Source organism: Neofelis nebulosa, chromosome 11 (genome assembly GCF_028018385.1).
Source record: "Neofelis nebulosa isolate mNeoNeb1 chromosome 11, mNeoNeb1.pri, whole genome shotgun sequence".
Taxonomy (NCBI): domain Eukaryota; kingdom Metazoa; phylum Chordata; class Mammalia; order Carnivora; family Felidae; genus Neofelis; species Neofelis nebulosa.
In genome coordinates, this window is record NC_080792.1 from 25,423,076 (window position 1) to 25,437,517 (window position 14,442).

General features: G+C 43.0%; 1 protein-coding gene and 1 non-coding gene across 9 annotated transcripts in view; both read left to right on the top strand.

Annotated features, from left to right (window-relative positions):
* The window catches only part of DYM (dymeclin), a 357,662-nt gene that overhangs the window by 17,045 nt on the left and 326,175 nt on the right, over window positions 1-14,442 (top strand). For 6 of the 8 annotated variants that reach the window (XM_058692153.1, XM_058692152.1, XM_058692156.1 and 3 more), the window contains one exon: window positions 12,239-12,430. In XM_058692153.1, the coding sequence (XP_058548136.1) occupies window positions 12,291-12,430 (140 nt within the window). In that variant the 5' untranslated portion in view covers window positions 12,239-12,290. Of the gene's footprint in view, window positions 1-1,488; window positions 1,509-12,238; window positions 12,431-14,442 lie in introns of those variants that run through there. The other 2 variants (XM_058692154.1, XM_058692158.1) reach the window with 2 other exon arrangements.
* Window positions 9,907-10,013, top strand: LOC131490702 (U6 spliceosomal RNA). The gene has a single exon (XR_009251202.1). It is a non-coding gene; the product is annotated as a U6 spliceosomal RNA (small nuclear RNA).

Genomic DNA, 14,442 nt, shown 5'->3' on the forward strand with positions numbered 1-14,442 from the left:
TCAAGATAGTTTTTACATAGTGGGAACTTTATGGGGGTAGTGGGAAGTTGAGAGGGGAAACTGATCTGGGGAGGGAGGATGGCATCCGTTTTTATGTGTGAAGCTCAAGTTCTTGACTACACGGCATTAACGACGGGTCCTTTAAAAGGTTTATTACTGGAAGCATTAGTGATAGCACACTTTATTTATTTATTTTTCACATTTATTTATTTATTAAAAAAAATTTTTTTTTAATGTTTATTTATTTTTGAGACATAGAGAGACAGAGCATGAACGGGGGAGGGTCAGAGAGAGGGAGACACAGAATCTGAAACAGGCTCCAGGCTCTGAGCTGTCAGCACAGAGCCCGACGCAGGGCTCAAACTCACAGACCGCGAGATCATGACCTGAGCCGAAGTTGGCCGCTTAACCGACTGAGCCACCCAGGCACCCCAACATTTATTTATTTTTGAGAGACAGAGCAAGACAGAGCACAAGCGGGGGAGGGGCAGAGGGAGAGGGAGACACAGAATCTGAAGCAGGCTCCAGGCTCTGAGCTGTCAGCATGGATCCTGATGTGAGGTTCAAACTCACTTACCACGAGATCGGGACCTGGGCCGAAGTCGGACACTTAACCACCCAGGTGCCCCAGCACACATTTCATTTCTAGTCTAGACTTAGGTAAGGAGCATGGTTATCCACAAAATTACTGATTATATATACAGTTATATATTCTTGAATTAAAAACAACTAAGTATTTTAGGGATACAGACAGAACTGGCACTCGGGTCAGAGGTTGGGAGTAGAAGCTATGAGTGAAACCAGGAGATAGGCTCCGTTCCTGACAGATTGAGAGAAGGCAGGGCCGAAAGCCCAGGAAGCCTGGTGCCCAGCCAGAGGGAAAAGCAACAGGGCCCTTAGGAGCTGAGGTGATTGGATAGTGGGTTTTTCAAGTTCCGTTTTATTCTGGGTTTCACTGATAAGGGTCTCACTGATAAAGTTCCAAATAAATTGTGTTCAGTTCAGGTGGCGTGTGTGTATGTGTTTGTGTTTGGAATTCTTGGCATGAATCGTTGCAGAGGAGAGACCATTGGGCCTCAGTTTTCTACTTTGCTTTCTGTGAGGGTTGGGAGCAGGTGGAACTTTCTGGCAAGAATCTCCAGTGGCTAGTTGTCTTGCTTGGCTGCCCTTGTTCCTCCTGGGCCTTCCAGCTGCCTGAGGCCTGGCCTTGGGCGCCGCCTTCACTGTTCTCGGCAGATAGTACTTACTGTTGCTCCCTGGGGGAGTGAGGGCAAAGGTGACAGGCTGGGTGTCCCAGTCATCCCGGTCAGTTGTCCCCGGGCTCCCCGGGCTCCGGCATTTTTCTGGCCTTCTGCTTCCGGACTGGAGTTGCTGTTTATACTCTTGCTGCCCTTGATCAGAGGCTCTTCTGCCTGCCTTGGGATGCTGCTTTCCTTCTTAGTCCATCTCCGGCTGTTTTCCAGTTTCCGGGGATGCCTCACAACTTCTGGTCTCCTGTGACATTCTGAGTATGGCCGTGGCATTACTGACAATTCAGCTTTTTTTTTTTTTGAATATTCTGTTCAGTCTCTCCTGAGAAGTTTATAGGCTTGATTCATATTGTTGTTTTAGAAGGGTTTCATAGTGGTCCTGGATTGAACTGACTTTAATACTTTGTGGCCTATCCTCGCAGCTTTGAAAATAAAATTTATTTGCTATAAATCAATAAAAAATAGGCAAAGGAGAAGAACAGGCGATGGCCTCTTTCACAGCAAAAGAAATGCAAACTAAAATCATACTGAAAAACTTTTCTGTCTCAGCCGTTGGCAGGGATCAGAAAGTTTGATGAGACGGTGGTGGCCGTGCTGTGGAGAACAGGTGCGGAGGTGAGCGGGGTGCAGGCTGGCAACCTCTGAAGAGGGCAGCTAAGCGGTACACGGGAGGAAAAGAAGTCCCCCCTCCACCCATCTGCGTTCATAGACCCTTGTCACGGAAGACAGGTTAGCAGGAGAAAACAAGTAGAAGTTTATTAACGTGTGTACCTCATGTATACATGGGAGATACCGAGGGAAAAATGAGCACTTCTCTGAGGTAGCGTAGATTTCAGACTCAAATACCGTCTTAGGGGGGACAGGGGAGGGGAGGTGTGGGTCTCTTAGGGGCTCGTAAATGGTTTCTAGGAAAGAGGAATGAGCCCTTAGAAGAACGGATGAGAGGTGCGTTAGTTTGGGACAGTGTGTCTGGTGTGGTGAGTTCTGGTCTTCCCTGTGATGAGTTACCCGGTTGGTGAAACTCTCAGGGGAGGGATTTATAATAATGAAGTTCTTTTGGAGGAACGGTCCTTAGGCAGATAGACAGCTTCGTCCTGCATTTGTTAGTTTTCACATGCCTGTGGCTCAAAATCATCAAAATGCCAAAGTGGCATTTTTAAATATTTCATTGAGACATATTCAGGAGTCTCAGGGATGATTATTAGAGTATTATAATTCTGTTATTAGAATTGGAAAGCTTTGATAAAAAAGAAGTAGGTAGTTGAGGATGAAATCTGCTGTGTATTCCTCAGAATTATACAGTTAACAGGAACTCCCTGATGGACCCAAATGCATGACTTCTTTTGCTTTTATTGAAAAAGTTTGGTTTTGAGTAAGACTTGAAATAATTTATCTGGGGAAAGTAGTCTGTGTAATAAAAGAGTGTTCCAAGCCACCAAGTAAAATAATTGTGAGCTCTTAATATCTCATCATGTGATGTTATAGGTGATGAAGTAACGTAATATGTAAAAATAAACCTAGTGGTTGTGATAGAAAGTACCTGTAAGACTTGCTGGCACCTTTCTTGGGCACGTGGGTTAGACTTTGAAAGGGTTTGGCTTTTTTTTTTTTTTACCCGATTAAAAAAAAAAAAAGCCCTTTATTTATTTATTTATTTATTAAAAAAAAATTTTTTTTTTAACGTTTTATTTATTTTTGAGACAGAGAGAGACAGAGCATGAACGGGGGAGGGGCAGAGAGAGAGGGAGACACAGAATCGGAAGCAGACTCCAGGCTCTGGGCCATCAGCCCAGAGCCCGACGCGACCGCGAGATCGTGACCTGAGCTGAAGTCGGACGCCCAACCGACTGAGCCACCCAGGCGCCCCTAAAAGCCCTTTATTTTGTAATGATTATAGACTCATAAGTTGCAAAAATAATGTGGAGAAATCCCAAGTACCTTTCCCTCAGCTTTCCTCAGTGTTAATATAAGGATTGTACATTATCCATTCCAGGAAGTTCATATTGGCCCAAAATAATAGATGGTGGACTGCACCTGGGTTCTTCAGGCTTTATGTTCTTTTTCCCTTGTGTGTGTGTAGCTCTGTGAAATTTTATCACATGCATAGATTCGTGCAGCCATCACCACCACCGCCGCAGTCAAGATACAGAATTTTTCCATTCACACAAATGAACTTCCTCAGGCTGCCCTTTTATGGTCACCTTCTGCCCCCTCCACGCCCTGGCAGGCCAACGATCTGTGCTTCCCCACTATTTTGTCATCTTGAGAGTTACATAAATAGAGTCACGGTGCGTAACCTCTTTGTTTGCCAAAACTCTTTTTCAATAACAAATTACAAGCATACAGAAAAGTAGAGAGAACAGTACAACACAATATAAACGCCTGTTCCTTCCGTCCGGATTTAATAATTGTTAATAGCTTGCCATGTTTGCTTTGTCTGTATTTTGTTCTGAAACCGTTTGAAAGTTAAGTTGCAGAAAAGATTACTCTTTACCACTAAATGTTCAAGCACACATCTCCTGAGAATTAGGTCATTTTTCTGCTTACACTCTCATTATCTCACTTATGTCCATATGATATCTTCTGTTCAGTCCATATCCAGTTGGGTCTCAAGATTGTCTTTTATAATGGTTTTTTCTCTTTACCAATCTGGGTTCGTTGAAGATTCATGTATACATTTGGTTGTTACAATATCCCTTCAGTCTCCTCCAGTTGAGAGAAGCCCCCAACCCCATGCACAGGGTGGTGGTTCTCTACAACGAATGTCATGTATTCTGCATTTGTCAGAATATTGCCGCATGTGGTCATCTCAGTCGTTTCTTTATTCTCAAGCTTCTTGGTTTTGAGTGCCCAAAAGCGCTTCTTTTAAATTTGTTAGGATGTTTTAAGGCCCAGAATGTGGTCTGTTTTGGTGACTATTCAGTGTGAACTGGAGGGCAATGTGTATTCCGCTGTTGTTGGATGAAGTAGGCCGTAGATGTCAGATCCGGTTGATTGATGGTGGTGTATAGATCCATCAGGTCCTTACTGATTTTATTCCCCGCTGGGTCTGAACATTTCCGAGAGAGGTGTGCTCAGGTCTTCGTTCATAATCGTGGTTTACCTCTCCTTGCAGTTCTGGTAGTTTTTGCCTCCGTATTCTGACGCTGTTGTGTTAGGCGGTACACATTAAGATTAGGTCTTCTTTGAGGGGCGCCTGGGTGGCTCAGTCAGTTGAGCGTCCGACTTCGGCTCAGGTCACGATCTCACAGTTCGTGAGTTCGAGCCCCACGTCGGGCTCTGTGCTGACAGCTCAGAGCCTGGAGCCTGCTTCACATTCTGTGTCTCCCTCTCTCTCTGCCCCTTCCCTGCTCATGCTGTGTCTCTCTCTGTCTCAAAAATAAATAAACATTAAAAAAAAATTAAAAAAAAAAGATTAGGTCTTCTTGGACAGTTGACTCCTTTATCATTATGTAATGCTGTTTTGTTTTTTTTAAATCTGTGATAAGTTTCCTGGCTCTGAAGTCGACTGTGTCTAAGATTAATACAGCTTCTCCTGCTTTCTTTTGATTAGTGTTAAATGGTGTATCACTCTCCATCTCTTTACTTTTAATCTGTATGTGTCTCTTATATTTATTTTTTTTTTTTAATTTTTTTCAACGTTTTTTATTTATTTTTGGGACAGAGAGAGACAGAGCATGAACGGGGAAGGGGCAGAGAGAGAGGGAGACACAGAATCGGAAACAGGCTCCAGGCTCCGAGCCATCAGCCCAGAGCCTGACGCGGGGCTCGAACTCACGGACCGCGAGATCGTGACCTGGCTGAAGTCGGACGCTTAACCGACTGCGCCACCCAGGCGCCCCGTGTCTCTTATATTTAAAGTGGGTTTCTTGGGGTGCCTGGTGGCTCAGCGCAGAGTCTGCTCTGGGTCCTCTGTCCCCCCTTCTCTCTGCCCCTCCCCCGTTCATGTGCGTGCACACCTTCTCTCCCCCCTAAAACAACAACAACAAAATATTAAACAAAATATAAAGTGTTTCTTGTAGACACATTTGGTTGGGTCTTATTTTTTGATCCACTTTGACAGTCTCTTTTAATTGGCAGATGTAGGCCATTGATGTTCAGGGTGATTATTGATAAAGTTGGATTAATGTCTACCAGTGTTTGTTCCTCTTTTCTATTCACTGCCCATATTTTTGTTCCTTTTTTGGTCCTCTCTTTCTCTGCCTTTTGTGGTGCTGATGGAGTACTTACGTGAATCCCTTCTCTCTCCTTTCTTAGCATGTCCATTGCACTTTTTAAAACTTTTGTTTAGTGGTTGCCCTTGTGTTTGCAATACACACAGCTAACCCGAGGGCACTTTCAGACCATACCCTACCATTTCACAGGTAGCGCTAGTACCTTGCGATAACAAAGTACATCATCCTCATTCCTCTCTTCTGTTCCTTTTATCATCCCTGTTGTTCATTCACTTTTATATAAACTAGAATCACTAAACACAGTGTGGCTCTTCTTATTTTGAGTCTGTAACTTTTGGGGATGGGCTTTGCTCCCTTATCACAATGCCCTGGAGACCTGTGCAAGTTATTGGATATATCAAAGGGTTCCTTCTTTTTATTCCACTATATGGAGGGACCTCAGTTCGTTTATTCATTCACGTGTTGAAAGAACATTTGGGTAGTTTTTTTGTGTGAACTTAAGTTTTCATTTCTCTGGGATCATACGTAGTCCCGGAATGCAACTGCCGGGTCAAATGGTATGTCTGTGTTTAACTTGATAAGAAACCGCGTAACCGTTTGCCAGAGTTGCTGTTCCATGTTACGTTCCGACCGGCACTGTATGAGAGTGCCACTTTCTCTGCATCCTTGGGAGCTTTGGTACTCTCAGTGTTTGTTTGTTTTTTATCTTAGCGATTCCGGTAGATGTGTAATAGCAGTATATCATTGTGCTCTTAATTTGTAGTTCCTTACTGGCGAATAATGATGGAATATCTTTTCCTGTGTTTGTCATTTGCCTATCTTCTTTGGTGATGTGTTAAAATCTTCTGCATATTTTCTAATTGGACTGTTTTCTCATTGTAGAGTTTAGAGAGTTCCTTCTGTGTTCTGGGTACAAGTCCTTTGTTGGCTCTGTGACTTATAAATATTTTCTCTAAGTCTATGGCTTTTTTTTTTTTTTTTATTCTCTTTACAGGGTCTTGCACTGACCAAAAGTTTTTAATTTTTGTGAAGCTTAATTTGTCATCTTTTTTTTTTTATGGGCTGTGCTTTTGTGTTATGTCTAATAAGCCCCTCCTAACCCCAGGTCACAAAGATTTTCTCCCTTGTTCTCTCCTAAAAAGGGTTTTATAGACTTTTGTTTTATGTTTAGATCTGTGATTTATTTTGAGTTATTTATTTATTTATTTATTTATTTATTTATTTATTTATTTTTTAAATGAGCTCTGTGTCCAGTGTGGGGTTTGAACTCATGACGCTGAGATCAAGAGTCACAGGCTCTACTGACTGAGCCAGCCAGGTGCCCCTATTTTGAGTTAACTTGTAAGATGCAAGGTTTTTTGTTAGTGGCCTCTGGATTCCAGCACCATTTGTTCAAAGAACGGTCTTTGCTCTATTGAATTGCTTTTGCATTGTTGACAAAAATCAGCTGGTTGTATTCTAGTGAGTCCCTTTCTGGATTTTCTGTTTTGTTTCATTGATCTATGTGTTTATCCCTACTGTGGGTTTGAATTCAGTTCCTCTTTTCTGACCAAGCTGTGACTACTGCTTGTCAGTAAACACATAATGGTGGAAATCTGAAATTTAGATTTTGGGAGATAACTTTAATAATATAATGACATTAAATTAAACTATATCAGACAAATAGATTTCTTAAAGTTTGCTAATTGTTTGCTTCCGTAAAGAATAATTTACGGTTTTGGTCACTACGAATTTAGTTATGATGGTAACTTTGTGATTCCCATATATGTTAAAAACTTAACTATGAATAGGTGAAGGAGCTTAAACATATTTAATTTTTAAAATCAAAGTAATGTATAGACATAGTTAAAAAAACTCAGATAATCTGATGGACATAAAACAAAAGGACTGCATGACCACCCTCTCCACTCCAGAGAGGGCCATACTCCAGTCTCTTAGCTGTTGTTTCTGGTTATTTATTTCCTGATTTATAACTAATATACTTTCACTGTTATTTGCCGATTTAGTAATTAGGTATTTTCTGTTGACTTCCTGCCTATTATGGAAGATGAGAATTTCACACTCTTTTTTTTTTTTTTTTTTTTTTTTTTTTTTTAATTTATTTTTGGGACAGAGAGAGACAGAGCATGAACGGGGGAGGGGCAGAGAGAGAGGGAGACACAGAATCGGAAACAGGCTCCAGGCTCCGAGCCATCAGCCCAGAGCCTGACGCGGGGCTCGAACTCACGGACCGCGAGATCGTGACCTGGCTGAAGTCGGATGCTTAACCGACTGCGCCACCCAGGCGCCCCGAGAATTTCACACTCTTAAACCACCACTACTGTTTCTTTTTTAAGCATCTTCCCAATATGGTTCCCTCGCAATTTTTGGTTAAATGTTTACTTTTTCTATTGTGATGATTATATAAATATTGATAACTGTAGAATTGAGTCATGTACTATGATTACATGACCCTTAAACAATTTTTGTTTTTTCCAAAGTGCGTAATTAAAAAATCATTTGTTTTCTGGGTAGCTGTCCTTCGTTCCTACCAGATTCTCCTACAATATTGGTAACGCACCACAGTATAAGGTCAGACATGTCAGGTGACCTGTCGCTCTCTGGCTTGCTTCCCCCCAGAGGTTATGGGGCTGTCTCGACTCGTGTCCCAGCCTGCTGCACGTGTCTTCTCCTGGGCGTCTCTTACTCCTGTCTTGTGTTGCAGCCTTTGTTTCTTGAATTCCTTGTCTTCATTTTTCTTGGTTTATTCACTCACCTTGAAAGGGTACATCTTCCAGTACCTTCCAGAAGATGGAGCCATGGGAGGCTTTTTTGAGTTGCAGCAAGTCTAAAAATGCCTTTATTCTACCTTTATACTTAACTGGTAGCTTGGCTAGCCAAAGAATTATAGTTAAAATTGTTATTATTATTTTCTTAAGTGTTTTTATTTATTTTTGAGAGAGCATGAACAAGGGAGGGGCAGAGAGGACAGAGGATCTGAAGCCACCTCTGTGCTGACTACAGCAAGGTTCATGTGGGGCTTGAACTCACAAATCGTGAGATCATGACCTGAGCCAGGTTGGATGCTTAACCAACTGATCCACCCAGGCACCCCTAAAATTATTTTTTATTAATATTTTAGAGACATTGCTTCCCCATCATTTACCTTCCAGTATTGCTGCTGAGTGATTGAGAAACCATTCTTTTAAAACAACTCTCACTCTATATTTATGGCAGGAACAGAGGGTAATAGGCCAGACCCCTGTACATACTGTCCATTTTCAGCAAGTCTAAATATTTGGCACATGTGCTTCATCCCCTTCCTATAATTTTATTTTTTATTATTTTTTTTAACTTTTATTTGTTTTTGAGAGACAGAACGTGAGCGGGGGAGGGGCAGAGAGAGAGAGAGAGAGAGAGAGACAGAATCTGAAGCAGGGTCCAGGCTCTGAGCTGTCAGCACGGAGCCTGATGCGGGGCTCGAACCCACGAACCGTGAGATCATGACCTGAGCCAAAGTCGGACGCTTAACTGACCGAGCCAACTAGGCACCCCCATCCCTTTCCCTCTGTTCCTTTCCCCTTTTCTGTTTGAAGAAAGTGTTTATTGATACCACTAAAGCTCCTCTGTTCCTCTCCTGATAACATTCTGTAAAAGCATTCTTCTGAATTTGCTGTGTATTTTTCCCATGTATATTTTAATAAGTTGTAGTAGGTATGAACATATCCATGATATTGTTCGCATGTTTTTTTTTTTTTTTAATTTTTTTTTTTAATGTTTTTTATTTATTTTTGGGACAGACAGAGACAGAGCATGAACGGGGGAGGGGCAGAGAGAGAGGGAGACACAGAATCGGAAACAGGCTCCAGGCTCCGAGCCATCAGCCCAGAGCCTGACGCGGGGCTCGAACTCACGGACCGCGAGATCGTGACCTGGCTGAAGTCGGACGCTTAACCGACTGCGCCACCCAGGCGCCCCTGTTCGCATGTTTTAAAATCATATAAATGAAATCACACCATGTCTGTTATTCTGTAGCATTTTCTTTAGTGTGTATTTTGTCCGTGTTGGTAATTGTAGCTCTAGTTAATTCATTTTCTTTTTTTTTTTTTTTTCAACGTTTTTTATTTATTTTTGGACAGAGAGAGACAGAGCATGAACGGGGGAGGGGCAGAGAGAGAGGGAGACACAGAATCGGAAACAGGCTCCAGGCTCCGAGCCGTCAGCCCAGAGCCTGACGCGGGGCTCGAACTCACGGACCGTGAGATCGTGACCTGGCTGAAGTCGGACGCTTAACCGACTGCGCCACCCAGGCGCCCCTCATTTTCATTAGTGTAATGTACCCATTGTAAGATTATATTAAAACATTTCATTTTAAATGACTTAAAATGTCTAAAATAGCTTTGGAATTGGGTGTGACAAGTAAGGCATTTATATATTTCAGAATATTTTGATAGCATTTTCTATTGGGCTTACTAATTCCTCATTTAAGAAATTAAACCACAGCGCTGGCTTGGGCAGCGCGCATACTAAAATTGGAACGATACGGAGAAGATTAGCGTGGCCCCTGTGCAAGGGTGACATGTAGATTCGTGAAGCTTCCAGATTTTTTAAAAATAAAAAATTAAACCACAATCTAGACGTATGATTAGCTGGCTTGATATGGAGGCTTTGGGGTCCCTGTCCCCTGGGTAGGGAAGAGGAAAATGCTAGGTGGTGTTGAATTCAGGGCCAGGTGACAGGAAGCCAGATTAGTATTTCTCCCTCCTGTTCGGAAGACCGGCTGTCCGTGTGCACTGGGGGAGCCTCATCCATTTAGGTAATTTAACTTAGTCCAGTCGCAAAGTTCCAAAGAGAATGTGGAAGGCATGCTTCCAAATTCTGATGTTGGCTTCAGTGTCTCTGTGGAGTAAGGAGGGACAGACGTAAGTAAGTAAGTCGCTACCAGTGGAGGTTCTCATCCAACCGGAGTTTTCCCTTTGGACATGGTTTCCTTTCATCGCGATGGTAATTTTAGCATAGTGTAATTATTATTCATCTTACCACCATTTGATATTGTCAGTAAGAGGCTTTCCTGAACAAATTGAGATAGAGCATGATCTAGAACTATGTCAAGTGTGGTTTGATGAAGACAGCAATTCATGCTTTAACTAAACCTTCTGCCTTCACCGTGGTTTCCCTGGGCTGCCTGGGGAACAGCTGGGCCCTACAGCACCATCGTCACTTGTCCACACCTGGCTGGAGGGGTGGGGCTTTGGGAAGAGAAGAGCCCTTTCCTGCAGAAGTCCCCTCCCTGGCCCCATCTCTGCACCCACCCTGTCTGCACATCCCCCCCCCCCCCCCCCCCCCCCCCCGGGGCCTGGGGTGGCCTCGGCAACAGCTGGGCCCTGAGGCCATTACCAGCTTCCGGCCTTTCCCAGAACAAGGGGGCTGGACCCTAGTGTGGTTGGCGGACACTTGCCCTGGGGGAGCCCCTTTGACAGGCGTATGAGGAATGGGGGGCTGCCGTGGGGCCGTGAGGCTGGCCTGCTGCTCATGGATGCGCTGAGGGGCGTTTTCACCCCTGTGCTGTGAATGTCCCGAGGAACTGCCGTAAGGCCCACGTTGGGGTCAGTTTGTTCCCCCTCAGTACACACTGGAACTGCTTGTCCCTCGGGGGTCCCCACGCCCCTGGCCAGTGCCTGGCCGCCTCCTGGTGCTCAGACGTCCCTGGCCGTCAGTGTCACCTGATGCTGGACTCACCTCTGTGCCTTGCTGTGTCCCAGGTCTGCCGCGGTGCTGTGTGGGGCTCAGTGTGCCCTGATGACCCTGAGGACCACCAGAAGAAGCCAGAATAAATGGTTTGCACTGTTAAAAGAACAAAAAGAAAAACAAACAAAAAAACCTCAAGCACAACAGATGTTGCAGATGCTGATCATTTATTCGCCTAAGCTTTCCTTCAGCGTGCTGCTCAGGGCATACCTGTTACTTGCTAGTCTAGACACTGGGGAGAGGAAGGTGAATCAGATAGTTTTTATTGTCAGAGAAACCAAGTGCCTCATGGTTTAGGGGAAGAAGCCTGTCAGCTAATGCTGATATGCATGACAGCACAACGAGAGGGACACTAAGTGTCAGCTTTGGAACGGGGAGCCCATTCTCTTTCAGCACATAACTCACTTCAGGTTCCTTCTCCCCTGAGTGTAGGTAGCTGATGGCCGTCCCTTTGGCTACTTGCCCCCCTTCTGAGCACGTTCAAGGTATGCACTCTCTATCTCTTTATCACCATCATTTGTTGTAAAAGGCCTTCATTTTCAGGGGCGTCTGGGTGACACAGTCACTTAAGCGTCCGACTTCAGTTGGGGTCATGATTTCATGGAGCTCATGGGTTCGAGCCCCGTGTCGGGCTCTGTGCTGACAGCTCAGAACCTGGAGCTTGCTTCGGATTCTGTGTCTCCCTCTCTCTCTGCGCCTCCCTTGTGCTCTCTCCCTCTCTCTCCCTCTCAAATATAAATGAACATTAAAAAATAAAAGTAGCTTCATTTTCAGACAGTTGGTAAGAAGTTACCATTGTTAGGGATTTGCTTTGAGACGTTTCCTAGGCAGAGCTATGCTCATTTGAAGATCTAAAGCATGGAGTTGGACTTTTGTGTGTGTGTTAGCTAAGACAGATTTTAATTTTAGCCCCTTTCTCTCCTTTGTGACTTTGTATCTGGTGTCTAATATATTTAAAAATAAAGAGAAGTGTGATTTCCTTAAGTAATTTTCTGGGTTGGGTTTTTTTTTTTTTCATTTAGGTCAAGGATGGGAAAAGTATGATTAATGTTGAGCAAGTTTGAAATTTCTTTTCATTCTTTGTAGATTGTCTTGCGGAAATGAAGGCTTAAGGACAAGTTATCTACCAGATTGGAAGATGGGATCAAACAGCAGCAGAATCGGTGATCTTCCTAAAAATGAGTACTTAAAAAAGTTATCGGGCACAGAATCCATCTCTGAGAATGACCCGTTCTGGAATCAGCTCCTCTCGTTTTCTTTCCCTGCACCAACCAGCAGGTAAGAGGTTATTCGGAGATTGAAAATTCATGTAAACTTGTGTGGTGTGCCGATTCAAAAAAGAAAGTTTTTAACGTTCTTTCTGTCCATCCTCTGTCATACATGTACCCGTAGAAAATCCAAAAGGTATGGAAAGTTGGAAAGAAGTTTTTCTCTTTCCTTTAAGCATATATGTCTCATGTAGTTTTACAAAATTGTTTAAACACAAGTGCCAGCATCCTGTACATGTCTTGCTTTTTCTGTTTTTGCTTCTATCCCTTGCTTTTTTTTCCCTACAGTTAAGTAAAATGTATTTTGTAAACGTGTGCTTATATGCAACTGTCTTATTCATTCAAATGGCTACAGAAAATAAACTTGAAAAAAACAATGAAGAAAATGAAAAAAAACCCCAACGACCCTCTCTCTGCCCCTCCCCTGCTCACTCTCTTGTGTCTCTCTCTCTCTTTCTCTCTCAAAAATAAATAAACATTAAAATATTTTTTTTTTTTTAAATAAAGTGGTTTGAGGGGGGCACCTGGGTGGCTCAGTTGGTTAAGCATCGACCTCAGCTCAGGTCATGATCTCACGGTTTGTGGGTTTGAGCCCCTCGTTGGGCTCTGTGCTGACAGCTCAGAGCCTGGAGCCTGCTTCAGATCTGTGTGTCCCTTTCTCTCTGTCCCTCCCCTGCTGTGCGTGAGCACGCACTCTATATCCCTCTCTCTCAAAAATAAACATTAAAAAAAAATTAAAAAGAAAGAAAGAAATGTAACTACCAGAAGCAACGAATGCAACTTATTTAGTTCCTAATTCTAACAGACATTATAAAGCAACTGTAGAAATGTCAATATGGACTCGGTAGGAGGATTTATTGTTAATTTTGTTGGGTCTGATAATGGTATTATGGTTATAGAAGAAAATGTCCTTATTTTACTTTAAAATACTTTGAAAAAAGTAGGTGAAGCAAATATGGAAACAGTCAGAATGGTATTAATTATGAATGGATAAGCCAAATATGGTACATTCATGCAACGGACTATCACTGAGAAATGAAAAGGAATGAGGTATTGATATATGCTGTGACATAACATTCACAGATCCCAGGGACTAGAACATCTTTAGGGGGCTGCTGTTCTGCCTGTCACACTAAACCTGTGTAGGTATTGACTATGTGGGTATTCAGTATTCTAGTCACTTCTACATTATTATATGCCTATCAGTTTTTATAATAAAGTTAAAAAGGAGATTTTGGTTTTCATCTGTCAAATTGGCACAGGTCAAAGAGTCTCGAATTGCATTAAATTGACAAAAGGGTGGGGAAACAGACCTTCTTGCCCTGCTTGTAGGAGTATAAATTGACACAAGTTCATGGAACAGTTTGGCAAGATCTGTCAAAATTATAAACACGAACACTCTGACCCAGCAATGCTACTTTGCAGAATTTATACTAGAGATGTATTTGGGCACAGGGGAAATGATGTATGCAGCATTATTTGTTATGAGAGAAGTCTAAAAACAACATCCACAAATAGAAAACTGATTAAATATTTTCTGTAGATACCCTGCAGCCATTAAAATTTAAAAAAATTTTTTTATTTTTGACAGAGAGAAAAAAACTTTTTTTTAAGTTTATTTCTTTTAAGAGACAGAGACAGCTTGAATGGGGGAGGGGCAGATAGAGGGGGAGGCAGAGAATCCCAAGCAGGCTCTGTGCTTGAACTCACAAAAACTGCGAGATCATGACCTGAGCCGAAATCAAGAGTCCTATGCTCAACCCATTGAGCCACTCCAGCACCCCAGTTACATTTCTTAAATGTCTTTATTTATTTATTTTTAGAGAGAGGGGGAGAGAGAGCATGAGCGGGGCAAGGGTGGAGAGAGAGGGAATCCCAAGCAGGCTCTGCACTGACAGCTGGATCTCACGAGCTGTGAGATCATGACCCGAGCGAAACCAAGAGTCAGATGCTTAACCTACTGACCCACCCAGATGCCCTTTAAATGTCTTTATGATAGACATATTCACTCTCCAGCCCCTG